Genomic DNA, 27394 nt, shown 5'->3' with positions numbered 1-27394 from the left:
AGAAGGGAAATAGACTTCTTACAGTGAGTTGTTAGCCTGCTTTATTTTCAAAATTTTTTTTTTTTTCAACCTTTCGCGATGATCTTCCACATTTTTTTTTTTTGCCAAAGTTTTATGCTTTACATAGTAATTCATTAGCAAACAATACAACGACAGCTTCCTTTTTTTCAAACAAAAATCAACCGGTAATGATAACTCCAGAGAAAAGGACATTGGACGAACCTGAAGTTGGATCAGAATCCAAGAAACCAAACAATTCGACTCATGTAAAGGGGGTAGCAGCCATCAAAGCAGAATATTTGGTACCTACATCTTCATTAACTGTTGTTGAATACGATGATGATGAAGCTGAAGGTGGAGATAGAGAAGGTGAATCCAAGCCAAGAAATAAGAAGAAACAAAAGGGACAAAACCACAAACGTGATTTGAAACAAAAGAAGGATATTATTAAATTATGTCCATCTTTGATTGATCCAGAAGATGATAGAATTTGTCAAGTAGGTGCAGACAAATGCCGCTTTCATCATGATATTGCTTCATACTTGGAATCTAAACCACAAGACATTGACGGTATATGTCCAGTTTTTGAAGCTCTTGGTTATTGTCCAACCGGGATAAAATGTAGATGGTTGAAATCACATTACAATCCAGAAACCTCCAAATTGATCAAAGATGGAGACAAAATGGAAACTGCTAAAACCACTAACTATGAAGTCAATCATATCGATAAAGATCAAAAGATGGAAATGCAGAAGAAGAAATATTTTTTCAAGATTTCACAGCCAGTAATTAAATACTTGGATTCTCGAATTCAAAACGAAGCAAATTTGGCCAAACAAAAGGAAGAACGTAAAGATAATGAAGCTAGTTATGTGGAAGCACCTTTCACGATTGCAGAAAAAAAGAAACTTTATTTACGTAATGCCAAAATTGTTTCTCCATTAACAACAGTTGGTAATTTGCCTTACCGTCGTTTAATGAAAACTTTAGGTGCCGATGTTACCTATTCTGAAATGGCACTTTCAGTTCCGTTGATCCAAGGACATAATCCTGAGTGGGCGTTACCAAAAGCACATGTAAGTGAGTATCCAGGGTTTGGTGTTCAAATTGCTAGTTCCAAACATTGGGCTGCTGCTAAAGCTGCCGAGGCAATCTATAGAAATACAACTCATGTATCGGAATTGAATTTGAACTGTGGTTGTCCAATTGATTTGTTGTATAAGCAAGGACAAGGTTCTGCATTATTGGATCAACCATCGAAATTGTTGCGTATTTTAAGTGGTATGAATGCTTCGTCGGGGGATATTCCAGTCACAGTTAAAATAAGAACTGGGATTAAAGAAGGCAAAAACACTGCTGTTAATTTAGTATCAAGAGTATTGGAAGAAGGAAACGCTGCTGCTATAACATTACACGGTCGTTCTCGACAACAACGTTATTCCAAAGAAGCTGACTGGAATTACATTGCCGAAGTGGGTACTGTTGTCAAGAACTGGAATGAACAACAGAAAGAAGACAAAGAAGGTAGAGACAGAGATCCAGTTTATTTTGTTGGTAATGGTGATGTATATTCTCACGAAGATTGGTATGAGCACGTTAATACTGACGGAATTGATTCTGTAATGGTGGCTAGAGGTGCCTTGATCAAACCATGGATCTTTGAAGAAGTTGAAGCACAGCAGTACTTAGACAAGTCATCAAGTGAAAGATTAGACATTTTAGGAAAATTTGCCAAATATGCAATTGAACATTGGGGTTCTGACGAGTACGGTGTTGGATTATCAAGAAGATTCATGTGTGAATTTTTAAGTTTTACACATAGATATATCCCAGTTGGTATCATGGAAAGATTACCACCTAAATTGAACGAGAGACCACCGAAATGGGTTGGTAGAAACGACTTGGAAACCTTACTTGCCTCTACTGATTACAAAGATTGGATTAAGATCACTGAAATGTTTTTAGGGAAAGCAACAGATGATTTTCAATTCACTCCTAAACATAAAAGTAACGCCTATGAAAATAAATAATACTGCAAATAGCTATGTATAGACCATAAACAAACAAAGAAAAAAAACAGAATCAAATGTATTGAAAGTTTTCGGTGGCTTATTTTCTTTCTTTCAATTCGGAAACATCTTCATATTCACTAGATAAGCTTTTGGCTTGGTTTTTCAAAATTTCCAAATCTTCATCTTTCTGTGCCAATTCTTTCTTCAATTTGGCAACGGTTGCAGAGTCTTCAGTAACAGTTTCAGTAGACTTTAAGTCGTCCACTTTATCTTTGGTAGCAATTAATTCTGCAACTAATGAGTAAGTTCTTGTCAAAATCAAAGTCAAAAACAAGGTGAAACCACAAAGGTACATGTTTCTTTGAGCATAGAATCTTCTAGCTTGCACTTCAGAACGATCAACAACAGCAGTTGAGCCAGGGCTGGCAGTGGATGAATGCAATTCTGTTGTTACAGCATAAACTCTGTTGACCGAATCAATGAACAACACCAATACAAACCCAAGAATACATTTGATGGCAATTTGAAATTGTTCATTTTTGAAAGGGGCTGATACAGTACTTAAAATTGATCTCCTAATTTTTCTAGGATAAGGCAATGAAAGGACCCCAAAAAAGATCATTTCAAATACCAATAAACCAAATACTAAATTATAATATAAAGCCATGATGTCTTGTTAATCAATTGATGTGTACAAATGGTTATGTTGAAATTGAAAATAGTTTCGAGGATGAAAAAGAAAGAAAAGGAAAAAAAAAAGGAAGAAATTACCACACGATATATAAATATAAATATGTGTATCAATTGGCAAATGAAATATCGACGGCAATTATAAGGAGAAATTAGAAACAAGTAGCAACTATATGATGATGAAGTAAAAAAGAGAACAAGGGACAAAACGAGAAGTGTACAAAGGGCAAAAAAATAAAAAAAAAAAATTCAAACGGTGTTTGTTGATTTACGTGTAAGATTAACCAAAATTATTATGTTCACATAATGTATTATCCGTGTATATTAATTGTCTATAATGTTGAATCATCATCCTATAATTTGTGAATTATTATGTCTACAATCCCATTGACACTTTCAATGTAAAAGTTGTTAAAAAGGGTAATGTAATCCATAAGATGGCATATTGACAAATCAAACAAATTGCCAAACAATCCATTTGTAAATGTTCCTCACTTAATGGGTCTGTGTAGAATGCAGTAAAATATACCAAAGAAGTAGCATTTGGTAATCCAAATTCTAAAACACTAACAAATCTCACCAAAATATCACTACCATACCAACCACCTTTATAGAACCCAGTTGTGACGCCGACACCAAATATTGGGATGATAATTAATCTGGCAATAGTGATTAGCAATGCAGTTTTCCAAAAGCCTGGAGGCATTTTTTTCACTTGCAATCTGGCCAATGTTGTACCTAATAATATCAACCCTAAGGGAACAGATGCAGCACCAACATAACTGGTAAAGTCAATAATAAATGATAAGGGGGGGAGTTCATCAGGAGCATTTGGCATATAGAAATTTGAGTTGACAAACAATGCTTTGAGTGGTGGAGCCATTGCAATGGCTATTGATATAATTAATGAAAGAGACGATGGTGTAGTGACATTCTTGTACAATTGCTTCAAATAATTTTTAACTTTGGATTCAGCCTTTACTGAGGGTTCAATAGCAATTTCTGATGTGGCAGTTCTGGTCCTTTGTACCTCGTTGCTTCGTAATGCATCAAATTCAGAGTACTCGTTAATGACATCCTGGACATTCTGAGATCTTTGTCTTCGCAAATCACTTGTCCTAGAAAGCACCAGAGTGATGGTATATGGAACACTTAGTTCAGATGCATTTGATGTACGGCGTCTTACAGCTGACCCTTCACTGTGGACAGAAGACAGTCCGCTCCTGGACTTATGGGCTTGTTCTGCTCTTGTCTTGAGGAATTGGTTATGTTGATCTTCTTCTTCTTCTTCGATATCTAATCGATCTGAGGCAACTGCCTGACTAATTATGGAATCAGAATCAGAATTTGAACCATTTTGTGTTGTCCGAGATTTATCAGCCCCAACACCAACAGGACTAGAATTGTTGACTTTTTCGTGTTCAGGTTGGTTTCTGGTACTGCTTTCTGAATCACTGCATACTTTATGTTCCTCGTCAACTTTCAACTCATCTCGGAAGTCGTACTCAATAAGCCTAAATAAACCAAATGAAAACTGGCACATTACCATAGCCATCAAAAATATACAAACATAAGCCACTCCTTTTTCACCCTGTGCAGTTGTGAAGATTACTCCACCTTTAGCAAAAGTTTGCAAATAGGCAATAGGTAAATCACTAATGTTAGGAAAAATACCTACCGATATTAACCCACCTAACCATCTTTTGGGTGATTTAGTAATTATATGAATTCCATATGCTAACAACCCTCCAAATGTGAATAGTAATGCTGAAGTGAAAATAATTATCCCTATATTCTTGATATCAGATGATTTCAAATTACTGACAATATTATTGAAGATCAAACATGGCATAATTGCCGTGACGACAGTGTCCGAAATGTCCCGACATGTTGAAACTGATAGAATATTTCGTTTAGCTAGATAAAACCCAATGGCTATAATGAAATATATTTTGAAGATTGGTTTGACTGCTGAATATATGACTAAACCCAAATCTAGAGATGATGAGTCCGACATGGTTTTGCAGAAATCAATAAAAGTTTGTGAAAGTTAAAGTGGGTATTCTTTCTATTATTTCTAGTTTTCTAGAATTCTTCTTTTTCTATTTTTTTTAATGATTATTATACTTTTTTTTTTCAGTTCTAAAATCTGCATACACTATCAATGCGATAGTTTATCAAAATGCAATGTATACTACATATGGTATTTATATACAGTATATTTGAATGCTTGTACCTGTACCGGGTGATGTATTTTGAAAGTTATCTATAGATGTGTAGAGACCATTCTTGTGGTATAGTAGGACAAATGAAGAGTCATCGTATACATTCGCGGGACCGTGTACCCGAAAGTATCACCAGTTGGAAACTATATAACACACCTGTAATGAGTTATAAAAACACAACAAAATACTTTGAGATTTTTAAAAATTTTGCAAAACACTTGTATTGGCTGTTTCATGGGTGTTAAGCCGAAGAAAGAATTGTTATGAATAGTGATGAGCAATAAGAGGGGTTATTGTATATCCCCCACACGGAAGTGGAGGCAACAATTTTTTTTTTTTTTTTGGAGAACTGAAACTAATCTGGAGTTTAATGACGATGCGGCAAGCTCTTCGATACATAGAATTAGCGTTCACAGTAGCTTATATATTTTTAAGCTTTCACAATGACCAGCTCAAAAATGTATATTCTGAGAATTGGTTAATGATAAGAACTCCGAGGTTTGAGAAGTGTGGTTTGGGTGTTGCATTTTTATTAATATTAAGGTTTGTTAGATTGGCGCAAACGTTTTTCTTTTTTCTTTTTTAGAAGTAAAAAGTTAGAAATAAATTATTTGCAAGTAAAACCATCAAATTGGTTCAACTTTAAAATTTAAAATTGCGAGACTTTCTTTCTTTTTTGGTACTTAGAACAAGAACAAGAACAATATACTTTGAGAAGAAGATAACATTATACTCTGAAATATTTAACTAGAATCTCACAAGCTTTTTTTTCAAATTTTAAGTATAAACTATATATTGCTGTTGCAGTAGCCTAGTATTATCTATTTGATTTCCGTTTTTCCAATCCTAGGTTGTGTAAATAGTTTTATACAAATCCCAGATGTACGTGCGATAAGAGATAATGAGAAAAAGATTAATTTTGAGAAACACGTCTGAACAACTATAAAGTAAGGCAGAGAAATACAGATTGTATATCTTGAACAGGAAATATGATAAATTGATAAACAAAGATCATCTGGTTAGGGGAAATTCTCATTGGAAACTACCTGTAAATGTTAGTAAGAAGAGATTATAACTTTAAAAAAAAAGTACAGAGAACCAATTTACGTGTTTTTGTGCACCCTAATAAAGGATTCGCAATCTTGAACATCAACTACAATTACTACAAATGTTTATTACTTCTTTTGTTGTGGGTATCAAATAATTAATAATGTGTATTAGCATGATTTAGAACTTATATATGTTATGGTAACCTTCTCAGCATCGTATATCTCAGCATCGTCTATGTCCTCTAATATGTCCTCTATATCATCTGTGAGTAACATTTGCATACTATTGTTATTTTTAGAATCAGAAAATATGGAAGCTGCACTTGAATCGGAACATGAATTATCATGACTCGAGGCCACACTTAGAGGCGACGATGGTTCAGATGTACCTATTTGTTTAGCTGGTACTTGTTGTTTAGTTATTTTTATTGGTTCCGGTGCTATGTTTTGCTTCTTGAGAAGGGCTTTTTCTGCATATACTGGCTTATCTTTTGATGATGATGATGATGATATCCACCTTTGAAACAATCTTGCTGGAGATCTTTTGGGAATTGTACCCAGATCCATGGAGGCTTCTGGTGCTTTTGTTGGTGATGGCTGAAAAGCAGTTGTGTCTAAAGACATTGAGCTAAACTCGCTTTCAATTAAAATGTTTAATGATTCACTGTAAAGTAAATAATCTTGGAATTCTAATAAGTTAACTTGGGACATATAAGATTTTTGGTTTATAGGGAAGAAGAATGATTTACCGTCCCTGTAATTTTCTTTAACCAAAAAAGTTCTTTTATCCTGATTATATATTATCTTTTAATAGCAACACCAAACAAGTCTTGTGTTTCTTGTTTCTGGAGTAATTGAATTGACAACTAATGATAATGAGGTCCCCTGTTACCTTAGTAAAATATAACAATTACTTGAATAGGGAAAGTAATAGAGGAAGAATAAAAACAATGTATAAGTCAAAAAAGAGATTACAAAATTCAAAACTTTTTACCAGAAATAGGATAGATATATATATGGGAGATATTCAGTCTTTACGATATTGGGGAATTACTTGTGACTTTGCTGGTCCATTGACCCAATTTTGAAGAATGTATAGTACAAAAGCGTGCAATGCACAAAAGGTTAAAATGCACAATGTAGCCCAAAAATAATACAACAAACGAGAAAGAAAGAAAGAAAAGGAGCAATACAATACAGATAAGGTCAGCTAATAAATGAATGACAATAAGCAAGGACAAAATTTTTTGCAATGATCATATTATGGCTATGCAATATGTAAATCCCCAATCAAAGGAATGTATGTTGTATTTCATTTTAATGGTGTGTTAACAATAGTTTACCTTGAGTAAAACATGAAAATGTGATCATCAATGATTTGATTTTGAACATTCTGTTCCGCGACTTTGACATGACAATTTCTGTATTTTTGTGTTACATTTATTCTTGTTCTTCTTTTTTTTTTACCTTTCCACTAAAGTTTCCTATTCTCTCGCACCTGCCTAATGAACATTAACGTTGACGTGACTTTCTTTTTATTTTTACGTATTGTAGAATATGAAATTACCATTTTAGGAATATTAATTAAATGGGGGGAGTCAACATATTAACAAACAGAATAAAGAATCAAATTGAAACAACAATTTATTACACCAAAAATATTCATCCTTATGTAACATAGTATTAATACAAGGTTGTCACGTACAATGAAATTACTATTATCATTATTATTATAAAAGGATTGTGATATCACCTCCCACTTCATATTCATTTGTCCTGTATTAATTACTTGTGCTTGAAACAGAATTACTCTTTGTAATGCATTCCCCTTCTTCATGCAACCCCTATTTATCTCTCCACAAATATTGTGACCATTGTTATAGTGGGTATTATGGTTGCTTTGAAATTGATATTGCCATTGTCACTTGGTAACCGCCTATCTAAGAACTATGTACAAATTCGAAACGTTTGATTTGCACGTATAATAATACTAAACCTAAAAGAATGCAAAATATCTAGCCTTCAAACAAATTCTGGTAAACAATAAACTCTAACAACTACAAATACATATCCATTGTGACCATTAAATAAACATTAGCTGAATTTGACAGCAACAACAGTAGATACACCTGCAAACAGGCACCCTGTAAAAGACTTTTTTTTTCTTGTAGAGCAATGGTAGAATAGGTTGTGATCTGCATTTCAAGTTCAAGAAAATTGCTCTTCACTACCACAATGTCCGATAAAAAGAGGAATCAAATGTTTCTAAAAATACAACTGCAAGATTATTATTATTTTTTTCTTTCATTCTTCATCAATGGCTTGTAAGCAAGATTAATAGCCACAGTAAATGGGAAGAAGATTATAAATAGAGTGGGAACAACGACAATTGCCCTTTGCAACCAAATAATAGGTGAATACTTTTATTCAACTAACAAACTGTTACAAAATACAAAAATTGAGAGTTGTACAACATATTCTGAGGGTTAATTGAAAAAACAATACGACCCTCAGTATCCGTGGACTTTCCCGCCTCTCTAATTCTTGGCCTTTTTCTTAGGTGGTCTGTCATCGGTTTCCTTGCTATCAGCCATTTCTTCATCATCATCACTTGAAGGTGCTGCATCACTATCAAACTCTTCAGCAACATCAGAATCGGATCCTGATTGGAAATCGACATCCTCATCTTCGTCTTCATCGCCAGCACTTCCCATATCAGCATCTTCGTCGTCGTCATCATTGGCTTCTTGTTCAAGAGCCTTGGCCAATCTTGCCTTGGCAATTTTTTCTTCATTCTTAACTTTAACACCTTTTTCTTTACAGAAGGATTCAATAAACTCTTGTTCTTCACGATCAATATTACTGAAAACATGTGGTTGGTTAGAACCAATTACATTCACCTCTAAATCAAAAGTTCTTGAAGCAGAAACCCCACCACCAGTTCTCGACATTACCACACTGCTTATTTCACTGTATGGAATATAGAGTGTTGGTTTGGTGACAAATAAAAAGCATCTGTCCAATGGGAACAAGTAACCTTCAGATGCTTTAACAGAACAAGGGACACCTGCTTGTAAATATCTTGACTGAAAGGCACCTGGGGTGATCAATTTACGTTCTGTCAATCCTCGAAGACAATGTGACATGACAACATTTGTAGGTGCATCATATGTTTTCTTCAATCTATCTTTGTATTTCTTTTCAAAATCTTCATCGCTGACATTCAATTCCAACTCTGTCTCTTCGTCTTTAACAAATTGCAATACTAAAAATGGATATCTAGTTTGACCTTGTCTTAATGGTGGGTCAATCTGTAACACTATCAAGTGATGTGTTTCATCGGGTTTAGGTAAACTGAAAATTCTTTCAATCTGTTCGTACTGTATTTTGTAATCATAAGTTTTACCCCTCAATCTCAATGACGATGGATACATATCAATATCGTAACGACCTCTTGGTGTCAAGAATAACACGTCACTAAATGAAACAATGGCTTCCCCAGCAACTTGTCCAATGTCAGCCTTATCTTTCAATTGCTCGTAGAATTGTTGAGCAGCACTAGTTTCGTTGACTACTGCCTCTTCAATAACATCACCATTGGTTTCATTCTTCACTATTGTGGTCTCATTCTCAATTGTACCTGGTACATAAAATCTCATTTCAACAATTTCATCACCATTCTTATTATTATCCAAATTGAACTCAAGAGCAACTTCATTTTTACCAGTTAAATTCGAGTTGCTGATATCAGAATAAGGAATTTCAAATGCTGGTTTATTGTTAACATTGAAAATTAACTCATTTCTTGCTAAATCTGTCTTTCCCCAATTCCATCCTCTTAATGAATGCTCTCTATGTTCTAAATTAATGTGGAAATTACGGGTCAATTCTTGTTTCAATTGAGTGAAATCATCATGATCAAACCCATCCAAACTCACAACACCCTTATTTTTAGTTTGAACTCTTAATTCATATCCTTTCGATCCTCTTGACCAACTAGCAATCAAGATCTCTTCGCGTGGCAAAAGAAATGGTTGTGATGTTGAACCACTTGATGCACTTGCTTTCCATCCAAGACCAGACTCTGCTATACGCATACGTCCACCTGCTCTCGATTGATTCAAATATATTTTCTCAAAATCTGTGTTGACCATTGAAAACGCTTGTTATTTATAAGTTAGTTTGTTGTTGAAAAACCTTGTTTCGAGAAAGAAAGAAAAAATTGGTCGAGTTGAAAAAAAACAGCTCAAGAATGACGCGCGTTCCTAAAATTGAGACATAACCATTTCCACGACATGACTTTAAATGTCGTAGATCTTTCACTAACTGAAAAAAAAAGAGTGATTTACATATTAACTTCATTTAAGCGTGTCATACAGTTCATGTAAAATACCAGCTTGGCGTATATACCAATCACCAGTTTTGAGACTAACTTGAAGGGGCTACGTTTAATGGAGACCATGAAATTCATGATTTGCTCCGATCACCAGGTCGTGTTTGTATCAATTTGAACAATACATGGTCACGTGAAACGGCATTATACCGTTGAACAGAAAAAAATTCATAGATTAGCTGACTCATACTAGATTTCGGAAAGGTTGATAATTTTTCAGTCTAAAAGAAACACTCTGTTCCTTGTTTTACTATTTTTTTTTTCTTTAAACAAAAGACAATATCAATTTATCACGATGTCAGTAAAGAAAGCTGGAGTTTTGGGAGCTACAGGTTCCGTGGGTCAAAGATTTATATTATTGTTATCCAAACACCCAGAATTTGAAATACATGCTTTGGGTGCATCATCAAGATCTGCTGGTAAGAAGTATAAAGATGCAGCTAGTTGGAAACAAACTGAAACATTACCAGAGACAGAGCAAGACATTGTTGTACAAGAATGTAAACCAGAAGGTAACTTTTTAGAATGTGATGTCGTTTTTTCAGGATTGGATGCTGATGTTGCAGGTGATATTGAAAAATCATTTGTTGAAGCAGGTTTGGCTGTTGTTTCAAACGCAAAAAACTACAGAAGAGAAAAAGACGTTCCATTGGTCGTACCTATTGTTAACCCAGAGCATATTGATGTTGTTGAAAATAAAGTGAAACAAGCTGTTTCCAAAGGTGGCAAAAAACCAGGTTTCATCATTTGTATCTCCAACTGTTCCACTGCTGGTTTAGTTGCACCTTTGAAACCTTTAGTTGAAAAATTTGGTCCTATTGACGCATTAACAACTACCACATTACAGGCCATTTCTGGTGCCGGGTTTTCACCTGGTGTTTCTGGAATGGATATTTTAGATAACATTGTTCCATACATTAGTGGTGAAGAGGATAAATTAGAATGGGAAACCAAAAAAATATTGGGTGGCGTCAATGCCGAAGGAACTGAGTTTGTTCCAATTCCAGAAAGTGAGATGAAAGTCAGTGCCCAATGTAACCGTGTACCAGTCATTGATGGACACACTGAATGTATTTCATTAAGATTTGCTAATAGACCAGCTCCATCTGTTGAAGACGTGAAACAATGTTTGAGAGAATATGAATGTGCTGCCAGTAAATTAGGCTGTCATTCTGCACCAAAGCAAACCATCCATGTGTTGGATCAACCAGATAGACCACAACCTAGATTAGACAGGGACAGAGACAGTGGGTATGGTGTATCCGTTGGTAGAATTAGAGAAGATTCGTTGTTAGACTTTAAAATGGTTGTTTTATCGCACAATACCATTATTGGTGCTGCTGGTGCTGGTATTTTGATTGCTGAAATTTTGAAAGCAAAGAATATTATCTAGGTATAGTATAGAAGAAGTGTCAATTGACATACAATACTTTACAGGGGCTGTTTTATTTTTGTATATGCATTTATCTGTTTATATTTTGTAATTAGATCACACGTTTACGTTAATACAAAACAAAAATACACCATAAAAGAACCATTTTTTCCTCTGTTTTGATTTTCTTTTCTGAAATCTCTGCCCTTGACTGTTTAATGTGCCTGTGGACTGCTGTCACTGAACAGTTGGAACCAATTCAACATAACAACATTGAAGATCACATATTTGAATTGTATTCTGAGAGACAGTTACAAAACAATTTAGGGTATGTCGATCGTACAGCCAATGAAATTACTGTTACTTTACCAAAGAATAAAATTGACTTGAACATCACTCAATCATTGACACAACTAGCCAATCAAAAAAGCAATGCATCGTCAACAGGGTTTATATGTTGACAATCTTCTATTTTTTTCATTGATTGGTTAATTTCACCTGAATGTCCATTCGAATTATCGAAAACGTTTACCATTTTAGAATTAGGATCTGGCAGTGCTGGGATATGTGCATCAGTTTTACTGTCGAAAGTTCAACACTTTATTGCAACTGACCAGAAACATGTTTTGAAGTTGTTAAGACAAAACATTGAAAATAATGTTTCAAATTTTACTAGCAAGAGTAGTTTCAAAACTAGTGGTGGCAACCCCCATAAACTAATTGATGTAGTGGAATTTGATTGGGAAAACATCGAGATGGGGAAATTTAATATACAAAGTTTAAACATGCAGAAAGAACATCCTGATATAATAATTGCTTGTGATACGATTTATAATGAATACTTGATTCCTCATTTTGTTCAATCTTTAAACGCATTGATGGCTGGGAATCAGCAAACTGTTGCATTAGTTGCAATTCAATTACGAGATCTGATTACATTTGAAGTGTTTGTTACCGAAGTTGTTCAAAGCGGGAAGCTATTGCTATACAATGTACCTGATCATTTTTTGAGTGATGATCTAAAGAATGGTTATGTAGTTTACTGTATTTTAAAGAATTGATAAGGTTATTAATATTTCCTTTTAATATATTTATATCAGGTGCATTCCAGAAACTTGAAGGATCTCTAAAGTTGGCGAAATGCTCTTTTTTTTTCAATAGACAAAACAAAAAAAGGAAAGCTAGAAAAAAAAAATCAACTCTTAATACTTTGAAAGTCTATTTAAAGACCCCAGAAACGACGACGTGGGGAGAAACAATAAATACAATATCAAGTGATTATATTTTGTTAATCAAGATAATTAAGTCTGATTTATATCAATCGTCCCAAATTTTGAAAAAAGAAGTATCCAAATATACTTTATTTTCTTTTTTTTTTTTGCATTTCATCAACACATACATCATTTTTTGTTTTGTTCATCCATATGTCATCATTCGGAAGTTCAACAATTGCAAATGGTGCTTCACTGGGTAACATATTTGCCAATCAATCCAATTTTGGAAATTTTCTAGGAGAAAGTCAACTAAATGGTAATAACCAAACCAATTTCAAAGCAGCTTCGGTTTTCAATAATGACAATAACAATATCAACACAGGATCACCTGAAAAGAATGCAAATACAAAGAAAACACAGAAACAAACCAACAAATCCTACCAAAATGGGAAATCAACATCTACAACATCTAAGCAAATTTCAAATCTACAGGTGTTCAAAGAGAGTGATATTGTTGCAACTGGAGCTTTATTCGAACAGCCTGAGCGACTAGGTTTTAATCATAGACGACCAACAGAAGTAAGATCAATACCGAAATACTTTTTAACTCAACCAAAGCTTTTGTATACTCCTGAATTTGTTCAAAATCCTTGGGATCAAGAAAATCAAAATAAATTGACTTTGATGGAAGCAGAGAATGGTGGTAGAGATTATCAAGGATTGTATGAAGACATGCAAAAACTTCGAGAAATAGAAAGAACCAAGATGGAAGAGTTGGGATTAGTAGATGCTGAGAATGTAGCTAAAGATTTAACAGAAGCCATATCGTTTTCTGGTTCTTGTCTTGATATGTGTCCAGTATTTGAAAGAGTGAGAAGACAATTGGAAAATAATGTGAAGGCATTGGAAAAAGATCCCATATCAAACAAAATTTCACGAGAGCGTGCAGTTAAAGCGTTTTCAAGACCAGCTGCTGGTCAACCACCGCCATTACCATCGGATGTTAGACCGCCACATGTTTTGAGTCAAACATTAAACTATTTGGTTGACAATATTTTACAACAGCTTCCAGAAGCACATTCATTTATTTGGGATAGAACACGGTCTATAAGACAGGATTTTACGTATCAGAATAACTTTGGTCCAGAGGCGGTTGATTGTAATGAAAGAATTGTCAGAATACATTTATTGTCATTGCATATAATGGCAGGCAGTGATGTAGAGTATTCCCAACAACAAGAATTGGAACAATTCAATAAGGCGTTGCAAACATTAATGGAAATATATCAAGATGTCAGGAATAATGGGGGCAAGTCTCCGAATGAAGCTGAATTTAGGGCTTATCACTTATTAAGTCATGTAAGGGATCCTGACTTGGAAAGACAAATTCAAAAGTTGCCTGATGAAGTATATAATGACAAATTGGTACAGCTAGCATTAAGATTCAGAAAGATCACTACACAAAACAATGTTGTTGAAAGGGGAGTAACGAATCTAGTTGGTGCATTAAATCTCTACACTGAATTTTTCCGACTTGTTTACAGCGAGGAAACACCTTTCTTAATGGCGTGTTTATTAGAGACCCATTTTAACGAGATAAGGTTTTATGCACTCAAAGCTATATCCAGAAGTTTCCACACAAAGACTAAACCTTATGCAATTCAACGATTGCAGCAAGTTTTGGGATTTGATTCTGTACAGAAATTACAAAAATTTCTCGGTTACTATGATATCGATATTATCAACGTTAATGGCGAAGTATTGGTTGATTTATTCAATAAAGAGAAATTGGAAACCACGTATAAGTTAAATTCATTCCATGAGAAAGCAAAGTATTCTCCACCTTACTCAACACAATTGGATGACAAGGTCAAGGGATTAGATTGGAAACATTTTGTAAATAGTGGACGTCCGAATACCGGGGTAGCATTTAATTCCCAACCACCCACAGTGGAAATAACTTCCAAACCCCAACAATCTGGCTTTGTTAATCTCTCCAGTTTCAAGAAGCCCGAGACGGTCAATACTTTTGATTCTACTAGTTTGCAATCGCAACCGCAACCGCAGCCTCAACCACAACCACAACCTCAAGCCCAATCTCAATCTTTCCAAATACCGAATAACGCTCCTCATAAGAATATTTTCAACTTCAAGCTGGAAATTAGTTCAGCACCCGGATCAATAAAACCTAGTAATGTCAATTCTATTAGTTCAGCCACTGAGCCAGCAAAGCCCGTGTTTCTGTTCCCGTCAAATGAAAACACCAGCAAAAGTAATTTGAAACTGAATGTTCAGAACTCACAGCAACCAGTTCAATCTTTTAATAAACCGGTTCCTAATTTTCCCCTGCCGACAGAGTCTAATTTAAATAAAGTTCCATTAACGGCCCCATCAAGTTTATCGTTCGGTTTCACCCAACCACAGAAGGAGAAAGAAAAAGAGAAAGTGAAACCGTTAGAGCAACCGGATACCAAAGTGTCGATTCCTGCTCCCGTTAGGACTTCTCTATCAGTTGTCCCTGAAAAAGTAAAATTGACTCAATCAAAGATGTTTCCATTGGCTCTCCAACAAGTATTTGAACAGATATTACAGGACACAATTAAATCAGAATTACAGGTGGTTCTTTCCAAATTATTAAGTAAATATCATAATGAATTGGAAAGAAAAAAGGTTATTCATTCATTAGGGTCTGAGCTATACGATGCCTTTTTAAGAGAAGTTATGTATGAGTGTGTTTTAGAAGCTCGAGCAGCTCAATTTTATGATTCCCATTTGAAAAAAAGAAAAATGAAGGTTATTATTAGGAATTCCAAAAAAGCTGTTAATAAGTTGCGTGAAAAGAAAATGAAAATGTATGAATTGAAATCGGTGACTTTTGAAAAATTAAAGAAAAACAAAAGACGACTTTCAATAAGTAGTTTTGAAAGTAACTCTAGCTTTAGTAAGAGAAAAAGACATGATAGTTTTGATGTATCTGTTATCAGTGAGAAGCAACATGAAGTTCATGAACTATGGTCTCCAATCAATTTGTCAGAGTTTTTAAAAAATTGCTCAGAGAATTTAAAATTGAAAATTTATCAAAACAATTTAGATTTGAAGTTTTTATTAATTGTGGAAAATTGGAGAACCTCGTATGCCAAATGGTTAAACTCAAAATTGGGGTTAAAGGCGAATATGACATCCTCTGTGCTTGAGAATTCTATCCTGAATGACAAAATAAATTTGCTTATTACTAGTATGCCCAACAAAGAACAATTGAATGAAAGTTTTTTTGCAAATACAGCTTTCATATTATTTGAGTGTGGGTTAACCATTTCAAGTGTCACTTCAATTCAAGAAAAATTGCAAGCTGATGGGAAAATCTTGAAAAAAATCATATCGTTGATTGATAAATATAGTCGCTATAAAGTACTGATCATTATTAGTTTCTGGGACGTTAGTGGGTCGAGTATAACAAGCTCAGAAGTTGCTGATTTATTACATTTGACACAATATTCATCGGTGTCTAATTTGAAGAGTTTGGTATTGTGTGACATGACAACTAAAAATGGGAATATCAATACGATTTTGTCGCAAGCATTCAACAAAGTCAGTTTAGAGTTTAATGGTGAATTAAGTTCAACGGGTTCAAAACGTGAATATAATGAAACAAAATTGAAGCTGCTGCAAACTCAACAGCACAAGCTACAGAAATTAAATCATAGTATTCGAAACCACAAGATTCTAAATATAGATAATCTGAATTATAACTCATCGATTATAGAAGAAAGTACTCCATCAGCATCTCCTAAACGCAAAAAGGTTGATGATAATCGAGCCAATACTAGTTTAAGTCAATTACAAGATTTGACTGCAGAAATCAGAAGAAAGTATAAAAAGTAGGTCTAGTATATGTAACAGTCAAAAAACTGGAGTATATACAACACCCATGCATGCATATATTTATATTTTTAAATAGATTAGTGAATATAGTTTTTTTTTTGGATGTATAAAAGTTATTGAAGAGTTGTTGCAACAGGTTCATGATTTTCTCTCATTGCTACTGTTTGATTGGCCGAACAGGTAGTCAAATTGTTTCAAAAAAAAAAAAAAACACCACCAAAATCAGGGTTTATGTAGTTCTTTTGTAAGATAACATATAATAACTGTTCAATGGAATATGAATAACATAGTGGAACTATTTTACATGTTATATTTGTCAATTACATTATAAGTTGTATTGGGCATTCTTTTTTTTTTCCCCCTGTGAATCCGAAATATTGAAATTTGTGAACAGCAAAATGTTTACAAATTGTTAAACTCAATCAATCAATTTTTTTCTCACTTTTCTCTACAAACCAAAAAGAAGGAAAAGCAAAAAGAAAATTAATTCGGGATATTAGAAAATAACATTCTTTCCTACTCTTCTTTATTATTAACCCTTTCCCATTTCAACAACTGTGTGATATATTAACAAACCTATTTGGTATTTGTTTTTTTGTTTTACCTATTTTTTAATCATTAACTAAGTAAAGCTATTTAATATATTCATCATTGTCACAATGGATCTTTTAAAGGATGCAGCTAAGAATTTGAATCTTTACGAAGTTAAAGCTTATGTTCGTAAGGCTCAAAATGGTATGTTGTTTGAAACTTTTTCAATGATTTTTTTATAGTATTAAATTACTAACAAGCAGTTTACTTTTTGTTTTTTTTTAAAATAGTTGCTATGAACTTGACTGAAATGGAATCAAAAGTACGTGAAGCCACCAATAATGAACCATGGGGAGCACCAAGTACGTTGATGGCACAAATTGCCAGTGGAACTTATAATTATCGAGAACGTGAAGAAATTGTTGCCTTTATTTTCCGTAGATTTACTGAAAAGGCTGCCAATGAATGGAGACAAATTTATAAATCGTTACAATTATTGGATTATTTAATCAAAAATGGATCAGAAAGGATTATTGATGATGTGAGAGCAAATATTTCTTTGATTCAAATGTTGAAATCTTTCCATTATATTGATTCAAAGGGAAGAGATCAAGGAATAAATGTCAGAAACAAATCCAAGAATTTGATTGCATTTTTAAATGATGATAATTTGATCAGATCAGAACGTAAAAAGGCAAGAGCTAATGCAAAGAAATTTGGTGGTGTTTCATCAGCTGCTTATGGTGGTGCATCTTCCATGGGAACTGGATTTGGAAGTGGTGGATCAACTTTTACTGGTGATGATGAAGATTTTGCCAATAGAGTCTATGGAGATGGTGGTGTATATGGTGAACGATTTGATGATCCAGCTTCGGCTTATAACAATGGTGCCACTGGTAATGACAATTTTGAAGAATATGATGTACAAGCCTCTTCATCTCAAGCAACATCAAAACCTACAACCAGCTCTTCTAGAATCAATGCAAAAGCATCTAAAAAAGAACCACAAAACGATTTATTAGGAGATTTGCTTTCGTTTGACGGAGATGGACAACAAACAAGTACAAACACAGCAACTGCTTCAAGAGGAACAGGAGCAAATGATGATGACGATGATGATGATTTTGATGACTTTCAAGCAGCACCATCTCAACCTCAAAAGCCAGCCAATTTATCTAATAATTTGAATAACTTGTACAACCCCTCATCACAACAACAAAACCAAGCAGTTTCTGGTCCAAATTATAATGTAAACTATCAAGCATCTCAATCAACTGGTCCAGCAAAAACAACTAGCAATAATGATGCCTTTTCATCATTGTTTTCCTCGGCCAAGACAAAATCCAAGACATCTACAGGGAATACGAGTACATCATCCTCTACCACAACTCCAGCAGCAGCAGCAGCATCTGTAAATGCTTCAAATCCTACAAGTAGTGCTAATGATGATTTCTTTGGTGGATTTAGCAGTAACAACAACAGTAGCAGTAATAATACTAAAACTAAACCAGCTACCAATGGAAATGGGACAAACAATACTAATAGTGGTGACATTGATTTATTAAGCTTCTAGAAGAAGAAAATATTGGCTAGTGGAGAGGTCATTTGATAAATTGATTTTCAGGTTTAGAGGATTAGGATGGTGGATGATGGATGGTGTTAGATGAAAGATCTCTATAGATTTTGATTATTTTGCGTTTTATTTTATTTTATCAAATCGTATTTTTGTTTTCACTTGATTTTGTTTTAATTCTACTCTACACTTTGATATTAATCTATGTTTCGCTAAAAGAGAAACTCGAGGAAAGAGATTAAAGCTATCTGGTAATGCTTAGATAACATTTCTTCGTTTTCTATGAACTCTAACGATCAACAATGTTTTTCCCCTTGGGGACGTTCTAGAATTTTCACCCCTAGCAAGAAAAGTTCGGAGATTTATTTTGATGGGGAGCAGATTGATTGGAAGATGGAGTGAGTGAGTGAGTGAGTGAGTAAGTGCGGGCAAAGAAAAAGAGTTATTTTTTTCAAACAAATTTTCCAATTCTTTCTTCTCCAACCATATTATCCATAATCGATCAAAAACCATGTTTAAGACTACTTTAACAAAACCATTGACCTTCAAATCTGCTAGATTTTTTTCCACCACACCAAGAGCTTGGGGAACTAAAGTTTTTTTCAACACTTCTATCAATGGTGAAAAACAACCACCAATCACTTTTGAATTATATGATGATGTTACTCCAATCACTGCTGAAAACTTCCGTGTTTTGTGTACTGGTGAAAAAGGTGTAGGATACAAAGGATCTATTTTCCATCGTATCATTCCACAATTCATGCTTCAAGGTGGTGATTTTGAAACTGGTAAAGGGTATGGTGGTTATTCTCCAACTCATAATAACGATAAGTTCAATGATGAAAACTTCATCAAGAAACACGATAGACCAGGTTTGTTGTCTATGGCCAATGCTGGTCCAAACACTAATGGATCCCAATTCTTCATTACTACTGTTCCATGTCCTTGGTTAGATGGTAAACACGTTGTCTTTGGTGAAGTTGTTGATGGGTTTGATGTTGTTAAAAAGATTGAAAGTTGTGGTACTTCTAGTGGTACTCCTAGTGCTAGTGTCGTCATTGAAGAAAGTGGTGAAGCTGAAAAATAAGAAAAATAAAAATAAGCATCGTTAATACATAACAGGCAATACATATTCGAGTGAAATGTATCTGTATATTTTAATTTGTCTACGTAATGAAATATGAAAAATGCAAATGAATATATATTTTTTAAGTGACTATAATATGTGTTCAAATAATATAACTTACAACCGAAAACTCTGTAAACATTGAACTATTATTCTACATCGTATTAGTGCTATATTGGTGTTCGTTGTATAGATATATATATATATTTTTTAACAATTTCACTTCTTCGTAGTCCCACTCCCCACCATTTGAATCTGCATCCATCTTAATATTTAAAAACAGGATCTTCTTCTGTCTTGATCAAATCTTTTGGTAATTTCTTTTTCAATTCAGCCAATTTATCATAATCACCAGCCAAAATTCTGGCAACGACCAAATCGTCTCTATCTTGGATTTCTCTTTTAGATTTACCTTCATTACTCAAAAACTCTTTGGCTTTAGCAGTGTCTCCATGGAAATAATCTTCCATGGCTCTCAATCTCAATTCCTTTTCTGCCCAATCTGGACCTTCTAATTCTCTCAATTTAGTCTGTTGAGTGTATTTAACATAGAATATATAAGCAAACACTGGTAATACAATGTAAAAATATGGAATCTCCCATCCTTCGGCTTTTGAAGTTTCTCTGATGATTTTCCATTTTAATTCACCGGTACTAGCATCTTTATAAGGAATTTTATCAATGATTTTACCTGAATCTTTGGAAACAAATCCAAAATGAGTTAAATCTTGAGAATTATCTTTGAATAATTGTAATTGATCTTTTGGAATTCCTGGTAATATCCAATTCCATTCTGAATAATTTCTTTTATAATACAAGTTTTGTAATTCAGCAATAGTTTTGAATTCTTCATCAGTTGGCACTCTTGGTGATCCATCTGGATTGGTATAAATCTTGGTGACAGAAGGTAAAGAATTTAATTTCAGACGAATTTCTTGTTCTAATCCAAAATTGAATTTTTGAGGTTTATATTTGAACAATGTTGAAATCGGAAACTTGAACGTAAACTTCATGATGAATAAATAACAAATAGATATATAGAAATATATTTCTGACAAATTAAATAAACTCCCACCAAAGAAAACTCAAGATTATTGTGTTCTTGTAAAGAGTGAAATTTGATTTATTGAATATACTCTCTTGTAAAGATTTGTTCTTCAGATGTTTAGTTTTCAATTCAATTTTATTGGTTCAATAAAATTTCTTTGCAAAAATAAAAAAAAATGCGAATTAGAAAGACAGAGAGAGAGAAAAAATTTTTGTTAGACACACTATCTTGTTTTTTTTTTTGCAGTTTTGATTATTGGGAATTTTACAGTTTAGTAATTATTAATTGACGTCTCGCTGCAAATGCTAGACAACAACCACTACTACCACTACTACTACTACTATTACAAGTTGATTTATACAATACTCTTTTCATATATTTCACATTAGCTAAGCTTTGTTGACCCAAAACTATTAAATCCCATTAGATTGTTGATATTGATGTTAGTCTCTTTCTCTTTATCATCATCACTTGTCGTTTTTTGTTTCTTACGTTGCTTTTGAATTTGTTTCCGCTCTGCCCTTTTACTTCTCTTTCTATCTTCATATTCTCTTCTCTTTTCTACACGTTGATTGAACGTTAGTCCTGTTCTCCCATCTTCAGAATTGCTTTTTTCATTTATGCTTTTCGCTATAAGCCTTTCCATTGTCAGTACCACTTCTTGTAATGATGCTCTTCGTATTCCATTCTCTAATAATTCTTGCTCAGCACTATTATTATCAATACCCAAATTCATCAGTTTAGCTTTGCTTACATGTTGAGGTGAATTTAAATGATCAATCAATAATAAGTTGTCTCTGAAGGAAACGTCACATATTGGACAGAAAAACCCAAATCTTTTATTTTTGCCAAACGTGGTTGTCGACGTTGAAGTTTGTGGATTTATTAAACTATATTGTTTGACTGCATTTATCAGCTCATTTAATAGTTTGTTTCTATGTTCTATATATTCCAGTGATGATGAATGATCATTAATTTGGTTAGTTGTTGTTGTTGCTAAAGTAGGTTGAGTTGACTGATTCTTTCTATCTTTAGCCTCCTTCTCATATAAGTCCACATTCCATTTTCTTCTACCATACTGATCAGTAGATATTTTATCTGATTCGCCTGACATTTAATGTTGGTTCGTTATTAATTTCCAAAAAAAAAAAAACCAAATAATTCAATGTCTAATTTCTCTTTGGTAGAGGTGCGTGGAGAAAAGACCCAGTTTTTTCTTTCCCAAGTAAGCGATATCAAAAAATTATCAGTACTATCCCTAAATCAAACCATGCCAAAGAAAAATGTACAACGGGATATACTTTCCATGTTTGGGAATAATGTCTCTAAGGATAGCAAGATAAAGAAACCGAGTGTATCCCAAAGTGTTTCCACCATTACGTCGAAAGAACTCCTAGTACAAAAACTAAGCAATTCGAATTTCAATTCCACTTTTGAGAACAATTGGACTATAGAAGGGACTTTCTTGATTCGAAATATCTCTTTCAATCATACTTCAGTAGAGATAGAATCTCTGATCAAAGTTGCAGCATTTGATCTAGATGGAACTTTAATCAGTACAAAGTCTGGTGGTACGTTTTCAAAAAGTCCCAGCGATTGGAAGTGGTGGAATGATAAAGTACTAGACAAGTTGAAAGATCTATATAGAGACAATTATCTAATTGTCATCTTTTCTAATCAAGGTGGAGTGGTAGCGATTCCATTAAGTAAATCTTACTTGAATTTCACGACAAAATTGAATAGCATCGTTAAGGAATTAAAAGGTCGTGATATTTTGGATAGAATACTGATATATGCAGCCCCTAAGAAGCCTTCTACTAAGAATAGTAAAAGCACTACCAACACTATCAATGAACAGATGCATGCAAAAATGAGGAAACCAGAAACTGGTATGTGGGATACATTTCTAGTCGATCTCAAGAGGTACGGCATTACACTGGATATTAATTATAAAGAGAGTTTCTTTGTTGGAGATGCAGCAGGCCGAAGCAAGGATTTTCTGGATAGTGATGCATTATTTTCTAAAAACATAAATTTAAAATTTATAACCCCAGAGGAACTATTTACATGAAATATATACATATCAATACGTTAAATGTCTTCTAACATAATCTCTTCGAATTCCTTATCCATTGGATCGAATTTTTCTACCAATGTTTTCGATTTACCCACCGAGTCAAAATACCCATCAACATTCTTGATGGCACGTTGTTCTTCATCGGTTTTGTTTTTTGGCAACTCATTCAACATGTCATAATGCAAAATCAAACACTTTTGAATATCAGAAATGTCATTTTCAAATTTGATTGCTTCATTGGTAGTTTGAGGGTAATTTTTAATTATAAAATTGGTATCAAATGTTCCTTCTCTAGTATTCAAAATCTTATAAATCTCCTGCTTTATAACTGCAGTGATCAATCCTGGAGGATATGGTCTACCTTGTTCATCTAAATCTTCAAGCAAGTAATGATACTTCATACCTTCATCTTTCTTTTGTTCCTCAATCAATTGTGCGGGATCAATGATCTTCACCGTTGCGTTTTCATCCTTGTGTTGTAACAAATTAGCCACTTTTTTCAATTCTTCTTCATCATGAACATATGGAATAACGTAAAATTTATATTTTGAATTCATGGTATGACTAATTAATTTATTTCTTCTCTTCAATCCTGTTTCCTCTTCATACAGTTGAAATTCACGTTCAGTGAAACTTTGTTGCGGTGGCTTTTTCTTATCAACACGATTAGCAACAAAGTAGATTGCCACCCATGATGCAACAAGCATATAGAAAAGATACCTTATTACTGGTTCTTTTTTTCTTTCTCTATGAACAATAACATAATTTCTTTTGATAATTTGCATCGGGGTTTGATGATAAATTGGTGTTGTAGTCAACATTGGATATCTTGCTGTCAATACTCGTTTAGACAACAATTGTGGTTGCAATCTAGGTACTAATCTAGCAAACATGATTGTAGAAAGGGTTTATTATTGGGTGAAAACGTATAATATGTTTGTAATTAGAAACAAACAAACAAACAACTAACATAGGTTTATGGTTTTCCCGTTCTCACTTTAATTTTTTTTCAGTTCTACTAATTGGTCGTGAGAGTTTTAATACTTTGAAGACTTTTGTTAGTCTAAGAAAAAAGCTATGTGTGAGAAAGAGAGAGTGAGAGAGAAGAAAGAAGAAGAAGAACGAAAAAAAAAATTTTATTTCAATCACCAAGAAGTTGACTAGGTTATAACCATAAACAAAGATATATACATATATATTCATAATGTCGTTAGTGCTGTTATCCAAGTTTTGTGCTCATGTGAAGAATTGTTTGAATGTTACTTTGAGCAAAACCTCAGTTCCATACAATAGAAGTAACTTGCAAGTAGCCATGGCATTATATCAACAAGGTTTTATCAGTTCTATACAGAGAGGATCAACAGTGGGGCCAGATTTAAAGCCAACAGAAGTGACTCCAGATAATATAAATTCAAGAAGACTATGGATTGATTTGAAGTATAGAAATAATCAATCAGTGATAAGACAATTGGAATTGATCTCCAAACCAAGTAAAAAAATTGATTTAACAACTGAAGAAATTAAAGCGTTGGCATCGGGATTAAAAGTTAGAAACATTCCAGCTTTACAGCCAGCTGAATGTATTTTTATTAAACACGACAAAGATATATTAGAAGTTCAAGAAGCGGCTAAAAAGGGTATTTCAGGTCAAGCATTATTCAGAGTAAGATGAATGAGCAAATTAATCAAGTATTATCAACTGTAAATAGAATTGAAAGAATACATAATCCATATACATATTTGTATATATATTGTACAAAGAAACTTCAAGGATCGGGGTTATAAGGCAACCTTTTGGGTGGCTCCACTTCCATTCCAATTGGTCATATCAACCTGCCAACCTTTCCAAACCATTAATTTCTCTCTGAAATCTTCAGTTGCGTTGGATTTACTAAAGCTTTGTTGTGAAGACGAGGCATAATCGTTTTTTGTAAAAACTGGTTTTGCAGGTTTAAATGTTTCTTTGTAGGTGGCTATAGGTGATCCACCGGGCACAGAAGATGCTGAAGAAGTCAAAGCTTTCAAGTTTTTATTTTCCAACTCCAATGACAGTATTTTATCATTTAAATCCATTTTGGAAAGTTTCAAATCGGTGTTTTCATCACGTAATTTTTTAATGGTTGACTTTTGTTGTTCAATTGTTTGTTTCAACTCTTCAACTTGTTTTTCAAGCTCTGATGTTAGAGACAGAGACAGAGACTCGGGAATTGCTTCTTCAGAGACTTTTGGTTGATCTTCTTTCTCGGTCTTGGTTTCTTCGGTGATTTCCTCTTTTGCTTCCTTGGTATCTTCTTTTACATCACTGTCTTTTTTATCTTCTGCTTTATCTTCTGACTTGTCTTCTGCTTTTTCTTCTGATTTGTCTTCTGGCTTGTCTTCTGGTGCAGGTGTTCCTTCAGCACTGTCTTCAATTTCAGTGGTTTCACTCTTTTTTGACTTTTTGGATTTCTTTTTCTTATTTTTCTTTTTCAATTCTTCAAATTTTTTACGTGCTGCTTCTAATCTTTCTTCCTTTGACAATTCTGTGTCGGAGACATTGGTGTCTTCAACTGTAAGTTCTTTCTCGCTATCGGACATGACTGTTGATAGTATATATTGTTTTGTATTATGCTGTGTTGTGTTGTGTTCTATCTTGTTTTTCTTTTGCTTTATTTGTTGGAAACACTTTTTTTCGCACAACAACAACTATTGTAATTTGCAGAAAGGCTATGTATAGAAGAACACTTGATATTATGGTAACCACTACAAGTACGTATGTAGATATATACTTCCTCACTGTTCATGGACTAGCCGAATACAGCCAAAGGAAATGTAGGCCACCTGGGTCGTATACCCATCCAGGTACACTGCATGTGGATATACATATTGCTCAACAATATGTTGTTCGACTGCCAGCATGCAGGAAACAGTTATCTTGAATGTCACAGGTACACCAGTTCCCATAGTATATTAAATTGTACTAAAGTGTATCTCTGTTTTTATAGGATGATACATAGGAATTTAGATAATTGAAAGTTCGACGAATCCTTTATCATTGTTATTCTATTAATCTCTATTATTAGATACAGATAATTAGCTTCGAATCTATATAGAGTTAGAGCACCACATATTATTAGTAGTTCGCACTAATTAATTAAGCCTAGGAATACATCAATATCTTCTTTGATCAGCATTGTTCTCTCTCATCCCATTTTTAGCAATTTTTTGAGTGACAAGGCTGTTCAAAATTGAATTAGATTATTATTACCGACAACCCGAGACAAAAGAAATAGTTTGTAAAAATGGAGTATTTGTGGTAATGGTAAACAAAGAAAAAAAGATGATAATAACAGAAGGTGCACTTTGAAAATTTCGAATGGTTATGATGAATTCCTAGACCATTTCGTTTGTGAACTTTGATTTTATCCGAGATCGCTGGGAGATGATTTTTTTGGAAATGATCTCTGCAACAATAGACGACGAAGAGGAAAAGAACAATTAAAAACCTTATTTTGATTACAGATAAACGAATACTTTATATCAATATGAATCACATGGTTTTGATACTTTAAACTCTGTGTCTTTTGTTAAGCAATATCAGGTTTTATATAAATGAATGTATGAAGAAGGAAGGGTATTGAAGTCTTGTACTAGAATTTCAATTGGGTTGGTTATTTTTTTCATGAGTTTCAATTGCTTAGCACGTGTTATATAATTCGTTATTCTATGAAAACAATAATAATGGCAAATTAATAGTAGAATTTTAAAGTGGCATATTTCTATAAAACCAATAACTAATTTGGTAACTAGATTGAATTATGTGGATTTATATTTTAAGTCGATTTTGGTGTGAATTTGCGATGAAATTGTAAATGGGTGGTGGTGTGGGGGGACAATTAACACCACAAAGAAACCAAATTTTGGACTTGAGATCTTTAAAGAATTGGAGTATGTAATTAGCATTGTTCCTCAAATCTTATAAAACTAAATCAAAAATCTAAAAAATGCATTTTGAGAAAAGATACACACAAAAAATCAAGTACAATTTAATATCCGCCACAATATTCAAATCTAATCACCAACATGTGAACAATATTCGAGATTTGAGATTCAGAGTAATCTTATGTAAAAGTATTCAATCATCTGATACCCAACTTGATTCTTTGAACGCCTGTTGAAGAAACCAACTTGAAATATCAATCACATGGTGATTAGCACTGCAA

At 33.7% G+C, this 27394-nt stretch overlaps 17 protein-coding genes across 17 annotated transcripts; 8 read left to right on the top strand and 9 right to left on the bottom strand. All coding sequences in view use genetic code 12, as the record gives it.

Annotated features, from left to right (window-relative positions):
* Window positions 1-188: 188 nt before the first annotated feature.
* Window positions 189-2030, top strand: CAALFM_C202420CA (tRNA dihydrouridine synthase; the record flags this gene model as incomplete). The annotated part of the gene is made up of 1 exon (XM_717514.2): window positions 189-2030. One exon carries the CDS (start codon window positions 189-191, stop codon window positions 2028-2030), a length of 1842 nt encoding a protein of 613 aa, XP_722607.2.
* Window positions 2031-2109: 79 nt separating this feature from the next.
* CAALFM_C202410WA (uncharacterized protein) lies at window positions 2110-2679 on the bottom strand (the record flags this gene model as incomplete). Its single annotated transcript, XM_717513.2, has 1 exon — window positions 2110-2679. The coding sequence occupies one exon, from the start codon at window positions 2677-2679 to the stop codon at window positions 2110-2112; it is 570 nt and encodes a 189-aa protein (XP_722606.2).
* A 399-nt stretch (window positions 2680-3078) lies between these two features.
* Window positions 3079-4719, bottom strand: ECM3 (putative ATPase; the record flags this gene model as incomplete). Its single annotated transcript, XM_717512.2, has 1 exon — window positions 3079-4719. One exon carries the CDS (start codon window positions 4717-4719, stop codon window positions 3079-3081), a length of 1641 nt encoding a protein of 546 aa, XP_722605.2.
* Window positions 4720-6144: 1425 nt separating this feature from the next.
* CAALFM_C202390WA (uncharacterized protein) lies at window positions 6145-6687 on the bottom strand (the record flags this gene model as incomplete). Its single annotated transcript, XM_717511.1, has 1 exon — window positions 6145-6687. The coding sequence occupies one exon, from the start codon at window positions 6685-6687 to the stop codon at window positions 6145-6147; it is 543 nt and encodes a 180-aa protein (XP_722604.1).
* A 1826-nt stretch (window positions 6688-8513) lies between these two features.
* Window positions 8514-10130, bottom strand: POB3 (FACT complex subunit; the record flags this gene model as incomplete). The annotated part of the gene is made up of 1 exon (XM_717509.1): window positions 8514-10130. One exon carries the CDS (start codon window positions 10128-10130, stop codon window positions 8514-8516), a length of 1617 nt encoding a protein of 538 aa, XP_722602.1.
* Window positions 10131-10664: 534 nt separating this feature from the next.
* Window positions 10665-11762, top strand: HOM2 (aspartate-semialdehyde dehydrogenase; the record flags this gene model as incomplete). Its single annotated transcript, XM_717508.2, has 1 exon — window positions 10665-11762. The coding sequence occupies one exon, from the start codon at window positions 10665-10667 to the stop codon at window positions 11760-11762; it is 1098 nt and encodes a 365-aa protein (XP_722601.1).
* A 197-nt stretch (window positions 11763-11959) lies between these two features.
* On the top strand, window positions 11960-12802 carry CAALFM_C202360CA (S-adenosylmethionine-dependent methyltransferase; the record flags this gene model as incomplete). Its single annotated transcript, XM_717506.2, has 1 exon — window positions 11960-12802. The coding sequence occupies one exon, from the start codon at window positions 11960-11962 to the stop codon at window positions 12800-12802; it is 843 nt and encodes a 280-aa protein (XP_722599.2).
* Window positions 12803-13165: 363 nt separating this feature from the next.
* On the top strand, window positions 13166-16837 carry SAC3 (Sac3p; the record flags this gene model as incomplete). The annotated part of the gene is made up of 1 exon (XM_717505.2): window positions 13166-16837. One exon carries the CDS (start codon window positions 13166-13168, stop codon window positions 16835-16837), a length of 3672 nt encoding a protein of 1223 aa, XP_722598.2.
* A 659-nt stretch (window positions 16838-17496) lies between these two features.
* ENT3 (Ent3p) lies at window positions 17497-18941 on the top strand (the record flags this gene model as incomplete). The annotated part of the gene is made up of 2 exons (XM_019475206.1): window positions 17497-17572; window positions 17659-18941. The coding sequence occupies 2 exons, from the start codon at window positions 17497-17499 to the stop codon at window positions 18939-18941; spliced, it is 1359 nt and encodes a 452-aa protein (XP_019330751.1).
* Window positions 18942-19199: 258 nt separating this feature from the next.
* On the bottom strand, window positions 19200-19703 carry CAALFM_C202330WA (uncharacterized protein; the record flags this gene model as incomplete). Its single annotated transcript, XM_717501.1, has 1 exon — window positions 19200-19703. The coding sequence occupies one exon, from the start codon at window positions 19701-19703 to the stop codon at window positions 19200-19202; it is 504 nt and encodes a 167-aa protein (XP_722594.1).
* On the top strand, window positions 19453-20028 carry CPR3 (peptidylprolyl isomerase; the record flags this gene model as incomplete). The annotated part of the gene is made up of 1 exon (XM_717502.1): window positions 19453-20028. One exon carries the CDS (start codon window positions 19453-19455, stop codon window positions 20026-20028), a length of 576 nt encoding a protein of 191 aa, XP_722595.1.
* A 305-nt stretch (window positions 20029-20333) lies between these two features.
* CAALFM_C202310WA (uncharacterized protein) lies at window positions 20334-21080 on the bottom strand (the record flags this gene model as incomplete). Its single annotated transcript, XM_717499.2, has 1 exon — window positions 20334-21080. One exon carries the CDS (start codon window positions 21078-21080, stop codon window positions 20334-20336), a length of 747 nt encoding a protein of 248 aa, XP_722592.2.
* A 420-nt stretch (window positions 21081-21500) lies between these two features.
* Window positions 21501-22229, bottom strand: CAALFM_C202300WA (U4/U6-U5 snRNP complex subunit; the record flags this gene model as incomplete). Its single annotated transcript, XM_717498.2, has 1 exon — window positions 21501-22229. The coding sequence occupies one exon, from the start codon at window positions 22227-22229 to the stop codon at window positions 21501-21503; it is 729 nt and encodes a 242-aa protein (XP_722591.2).
* A 51-nt stretch (window positions 22230-22280) lies between these two features.
* CAALFM_C202290CA (polynucleotide 3'-phosphatase) lies at window positions 22281-23186 on the top strand (the record flags this gene model as incomplete). Its single annotated transcript, XM_717497.2, has 1 exon — window positions 22281-23186. The coding sequence occupies one exon, from the start codon at window positions 22281-22283 to the stop codon at window positions 23184-23186; it is 906 nt and encodes a 301-aa protein (XP_722590.2).
* A 20-nt stretch (window positions 23187-23206) lies between these two features.
* CAALFM_C202280WA (uncharacterized protein) lies at window positions 23207-24085 on the bottom strand (the record flags this gene model as incomplete). The annotated part of the gene is made up of 1 exon (XM_717496.1): window positions 23207-24085. The coding sequence occupies one exon, from the start codon at window positions 24083-24085 to the stop codon at window positions 23207-23209; it is 879 nt and encodes a 292-aa protein (XP_722589.1).
* A 311-nt stretch (window positions 24086-24396) lies between these two features.
* On the top strand, window positions 24397-24864 carry CAALFM_C202270CA (mitochondrial 37S ribosomal protein MRPS8; the record flags this gene model as incomplete). The annotated part of the gene is made up of 1 exon (XM_717495.2): window positions 24397-24864. The coding sequence occupies one exon, from the start codon at window positions 24397-24399 to the stop codon at window positions 24862-24864; it is 468 nt and encodes a 155-aa protein (XP_722588.1).
* Window positions 24865-24971: 107 nt separating this feature from the next.
* CAALFM_C202260WA (uncharacterized protein) lies at window positions 24972-25769 on the bottom strand (the record flags this gene model as incomplete). Its single annotated transcript, XM_717494.1, has 1 exon — window positions 24972-25769. One exon carries the CDS (start codon window positions 25767-25769, stop codon window positions 24972-24974), a length of 798 nt encoding a protein of 265 aa, XP_722587.1.
* Between the last annotated feature and the right edge of the window lie 1625 nt (window positions 25770-27394).

The sequence above is a fragment of the Candida albicans genome, chromosome 2 (assembly GCF_000182965.3).
Source record: "Candida albicans SC5314 chromosome 2, complete sequence".
Taxonomy (NCBI): domain Eukaryota; kingdom Fungi; phylum Ascomycota; class Pichiomycetes; order Serinales; family Debaryomycetaceae; genus Candida; species Candida albicans.
This window is presented reverse-complemented; position numbering and strand designations above follow the sequence as displayed.